The sequence below is a fragment of the Austrofundulus limnaeus genome, unplaced genomic scaffold (assembly GCF_001266775.1).
Source record: "Austrofundulus limnaeus strain Quisiro unplaced genomic scaffold, Austrofundulus_limnaeus-1.0 Scaffold1628, whole genome shotgun sequence".
Taxonomy (NCBI): domain Eukaryota; kingdom Metazoa; phylum Chordata; class Actinopteri; order Cyprinodontiformes; family Rivulidae; genus Austrofundulus; species Austrofundulus limnaeus.
The window spans coordinates 26,703-32,010 of record NW_013954030.1 but is presented as its reverse complement, the minus strand read 5'-3'; the positions used below and the strand labels follow the sequence as shown (position 1 = coordinate 32,010).

The window sequence follows — 5,308 nt, the reverse complement described above, 5'->3', positions numbered from 1 at the left end:
TTAGCCTGTTGGTGCTTTAGCTTTTAGTTAGCCTGTTGTTACTTTAGCTTTTAGTTAGCCTGTTGTTACTTTAGCTTTTAGTTAGCCTGTTGATACTTAAACTTTTATTTAGCCTGTTGTTACTTAAACTTTTATTTAGCCTGTTGTTACTTTAGCTTTTATTTAGCCTGTTGTTATTTTAGCTTTTATTTAGCCTGTTGTTACTTTAGCTTTTATTTAGCCTGTTGTTACTTTAGCTTTTAATTAGCCTGTTGTTACTTTAGCTTTCAGTTAGCCTGATGTTATTTTAGCTTTTAGTTAGCATGTAGTTATTTTAGCTTTTAGTTAGCATGTTGTTATTTTAGCTTTTAGTTAGCATGTAGTTATTTTAGCTTTTAGTTAGCATGTTGTTATTTTAGCTTTTAGTTAGCCTGTTGGTACTTTTAGCTTTTAGTTAGCCTGTTGTTATTTTAGCTTTTAGTTAGCCTGTTGTTACTTTAGGTTTTAGTTTGCCTGTTTTTACTTTAGCTTTTAGTTAGCTATTGGTACTTTCGCTTTCAGTTAGCCTGTTGGTACTTTAGCTTTGACTTAGCCTGTTGTTACTTTTACCTTTTGGTTAGCCTGTTATTACTTTTAGCATTTTATTTTTAGCTTTTAATTAGCCTATTGTTACTTTTAGCTTTAATTTAGCCTGTTGTTACTTTAGCTTTTAGCCTTTTAATACCTTTAGCTGTCATTCTGTTTCTTTAGATATAAATGTATTTATACTCTGTCTTAGTTCTGGTCTGAGTTCTGGTTTGGGTTCTGGTCTGCCTTCTGGATCTGAACTGGACCAAGCTGAAGGTACTCATCCAACCAGTCCTCCTCCATGTCCCTCAGCTCGTCCAGCAGGACCTGATCAGGACAGGGGGTCAGAAACTCTGGGACAGTCTGCTGGAGGTCCAGCTCAGACCAGGGGGACCTTTGGGGGACGGACCGGTGTGGTGGCAAGACCTGGTCTAGTTTGGCTTTGACCAGAACTGGGAGCTTGCTACCCCTGCGGGACTTGACGGGTCGATACTCTGAGGTCCGCAGGAAGGTCAGGATCAAGTCTAGTCCAGACCGGAAGTCCTCTCTCTGGGTTTTATCACAGTGGGGATCCGGTTTTCCTGAAGCCTCCTCTGGTTCTGGTTCTGCCTGGTCTTTATGGTTTGTGGGGAGGTCCAGAGACTCTACAGAAGACGCAGGACTGGGAGTCCTCAGTTCCATTCTTGAAGATGCCTCGAAGGTCACAGGTGGTACCTCAGATCCTGTAGAGGTTCTGGTCTGGTCCTCCCCTCCCAGGGGGGCTGTGTAGTACCAGGTGGACGGCCCACAGGAAGTACTCCTGCGCCCAATCCTCCTGGGTACGTTACAAACTGCCTCATAGTCCGAGTCCGTGACCCGGAGCGCAGYGCAGCCCCGGCACCGCCTCGGCTTCTGTCCAGAGTCTGCGCCGGTACACTGGTGGACCTGCTGGCCCAGGTCCTCCTTGTCTGCCCAAGACTCGTACACAGAGTACGCCAGGTCATCCTGGATCAGGTTTGAGTACCTGACCTCCCTCAGAGGGGACAGGTCCACCATGCAAGCTTCATCAGGCAGACCCTCTGCCCCGTCCTCAGGGTTGTTCCTGCTGTACAGACCCCCATCGTCCGGGTTGTTCTTGCGGTACAGACCCCCATCGTCCGGGTTGTTCTTGCGGTACAGACCCCCGTCGTCCGGGTTGTTCTTGCGGTACAGACCCCCATCGTCCRGGCTGTTCTTGCGGTACAGACCCCCGTCCTCCAGGTTGTTCCTGCTGTACAGACCCCCATCGTCCGGGTTGTTCCTGCTGTACAGACCCCCATCGTCCGGGTTGTTCTTGCGGTACAGACCCCCATCCTCAGGGTTGTTCTTGCGGTACAGACCCCCGTCGTCCGGGTTGTTCCTGCTGTACAGACCCCCGTCCTCAGGGTTGTTCCTGCGGTACAGACCCCCGTCCTCAGGGTTGTTCCTGCGGTACAGACCCCCGTCCTCAGGGTTGTTCCTGCGGTACAGACCCCCGATGCACTGCCGCAGACGTTCCTTCTCCCGCAGCAGCTTGTGGAGGCACTCCAGGGACAGAACCTCCACCCGGGCCACCACCGTGTCAAAGCGGTACATCCGGTCCAGCATGAAGGCGCACTTAGAGCAGGTGAACTCCCCGCGCCCATCCCGGGTCAGCTCCTGACCCAGGGCGTGGGACAGCAGGACCTGCAGGCTGAGTTTGGACCCTGGGTGGAAGATCCAGCGGCGCTGGTTCCCACAGAGTTCCCTGGCACAGATCCTGCAGGTCTCCTTCATCTTCACCACGTCCAGCATCACTACAGGGTCCAACAACAGTCAACAGGATCCAACGAGTCAAAGAGGTCCAACAAGAGTCAACAGGGTCCAATGAGTCAATGGGATCCAGTGGGGTCCAACGAGAGTCAGCGGGGTCCAACAAGTGTTGACAGGGTACAATGAGTCAACAGGGTCCAACGAGTCAATGGGGTCCAGTGGGGTCCAACAAGAGTCAACGGGGTCCAACAAGAGTCAACGGGGTCCAATGAGTCAAAGAGGTCCAACAAGAGTCAACAGGGTCCAACAAGAGTCAACGGGATCCAACGAGTCAGTGGGGTCCAGTGGGGTCCAACAAGAGTCAACGGGGTCCAACGAGTTAAGAGGTCCAACAAGAGTCAACAGGGTCCAACAAGAGCCACCGGGGTCCAGTTGGGTCTAACAAGTCTACAGGGTCCAACGAGTCAATGGGGTCCAGTGGGGTCCAATCAGAAGTCTTTATAAGTTCTGGTTTAATTTTTATCGGATCTTTTAAAGTAGATTTTTCCTGTTTGTTGTTTCAGAAACACATTATGAAAGCAAACGGTCCAGAGGTTCTTGAACAGTTGGACCACAGATTTATCAGAGGTTCTGGTTCCGAAGGTTCTGCAGCATCTTGGCTCCTCTGGACTCAGAAGATGGAGGTCAAACCTGAGACTCTGCAGACCTCAGAGCTCAAATCTCGTCAGATCCTGCAGCCAGAACCGAGCCCTGTGACCCACAATCCGGATGTGGTTCCGTTGTCACGGGTTTTATTTTCACTTCACCGAGCAGAACCAGAATCAAAAAAATCTTTCACTTCCTGTTGGATCCCCCTTTTTTTTTTCTTTTTTTTTTTTTAAGATGCTCCGCTGCTGTCGGAGCTCCGCTTCCTTCCCTTTGATCCTCTTTGACTGACAGAAGAACCGAGCTTTTCCTCTCGTCGATTCGGATCTTAAAAGCTTCACCGACTCCGGGTCCTGTCTCCGGCCCAGGGTCGGTTTCTCCGGTCCGGAGGGAGAGAGAAGCTCGAGCCGGTTCGGCCCAGGCAACGTTGCAGAAAGCAAAGATCGTCTATGTTTGAGTAGATGCGTCACTCTGAGACTAAAAACCACGATTTATTTTTTATCTGAGTACAAGCGACAGTAAAAAGTAAAACAATGTCTTAAGATTAAAGTATTAAAGCACCAGCTAACAGCAGAAAAAAGCAAAACACAGGCCTAAAGCTTAACGTAGAATATTGCTAGCTAAAAGTGGCTAAATGCTAACTAACAGCAAAATGTAGCCCAAAAATTGCTACAAAAGTAGTGTGACTATAAATAAAGTATTAAAATGGTAGGAAGAGGCTAAATACAGTAAAATGCTAATTATGTATTTTTTAACTGACAAGACTTAAACTGTTGATATAATGTACTGACACTTGCATTTTGATATGAAGCTATGTTAAAGAATATTAATATACAGGGGCGAGAATTTTAAAAAGTGTAAACTTCTCAATCCTTTTCGAACAAGTAGCTAAAATGACTGTTAACATTTTTATTTGTGTTTATGTGTATAGGTAATTATGCTACTCTTGTTTTATTTTATTTTACTTGTTAAAAATAAAGAATAAAACAAAAACGCAGCAACACGAGGTATCAAACAGCTGTGCAGACTTCAAAGGGCTAGCTAGAGGCTAAAAATGCTGACAATAATCTAAAAGTAGCAAGCGGCTAAAAAAAAGGTAAAGGTAGCTAAACAGAAGCTAAAAGCTAACAGTGGGAGAAGACAAAACAAATGTTAGCTAAAGCAGATTTTAAAGAGAATTTGTTTTAGCTTTTTAAAGCTTTGTGATGAGCTAATGGCTAGTCCAAACAGTCACACCTCCAAACCTTTACAAGACCTATTTAGGCTTATTTACAGCAGCTAGCTGTAGCACTTCCTGTGCAGCCTAAGGTACTTAACGAGAAAYGGTTTACAGAACAGCACTTTGGTTCAGAATTACTTTGGAACATTAATCTGTTTTAAGCAGGTTAAATATAATCAAACTTTATTTCTTCAAACTGAGCTTAAATATTGTTTTAGCCAAAGAACTCTGCTTCAAAATGACCACAATAATCCTTTAAGGCTGGAGGAAGTTTCATGTTTTCATTAATGTTTGTGACGACATGAAGAACAGGATGGTGTTTTTTCAGTCCTGGTTTTTGTGGCAGAGTGAGACCTCTCACCGATGGACTGAACCATTTCCAGAAACCAGAGGGGTGGACTGTCCCTCTGATCAAACAGAACATCTGTAAGGCTGTACTTTAGAATAAAATTTGAAAATAACTTTGGAATAAAAACACCATTTAAAAGCTGTTCCAGATTTTAATATCAGTTATATTTCTTTTAATTTAAGGTTTCAGGTAAAATGTTTTTTGAATGTTTAGATTTTATTTTCAGTTCTTTTGTAACATTTGTTGTGTTTAACTTTAATTTTGTAAGTCTTGAAAGTCAAATATTGAATTTTACTGCTGTTAAAATAGAATCAGAAACTTCATGATGATAAAAATAACTTCCTGTTTCTGAACCAATCAGCTGTTTGTTGTAAACATTAACCTGACAGAAATAAAATCTTTGTTTCCTCCTGTCCTGAGCCTGTCCTCCACTTAGAGCTGTCCATCCATCCATCATCCAACCATCATCCATCCATCATCCAACCAACCATCATCCATCCATCAATCATCCATCCATCCATCATTCCATCCAACCATCATCCATCCATCCATCATCCATCTATCATCCATCCATCCATCATCCATCCAACCATCCATCCAACCATCATCCAACCATCATCCATCCATCCATCATCCATCCATCATCCATCCATCATCCATCCATCATTCCATCCAACCATCATCCATCCATCCATCATCCATCCATCCATCATTCCATCCAACCATCATCCATCCATCCATCATCCATCTATCATCCATCCATCCATCATCCATCCAACCATCCATCCAACCATCATCCA

The 5,308-nt window shown here is 44.8% G+C and overlaps 1 protein-coding gene across 1 annotated transcript in view; it reads right to left on the bottom strand.

The window, feature by feature from the left end:
* The window catches only part of LOC106535959 (myomegalin), a gene marked incomplete in the record, with an annotated part of 34,750 nt that extends 31,393 nt beyond the window's left edge, over positions 1 to 3,357 (bottom strand). Inside the window, 1 exon segment of the mRNA XM_014033111.1 lies at positions 755 to 3,357. Within this exon segment, the coding sequence (XP_013888565.1) occupies positions 755 to 2,337 (1,583 nt within the window).
* Between the last annotated feature and the right edge of the window lie 1,951 nt (positions 3,358 to 5,308).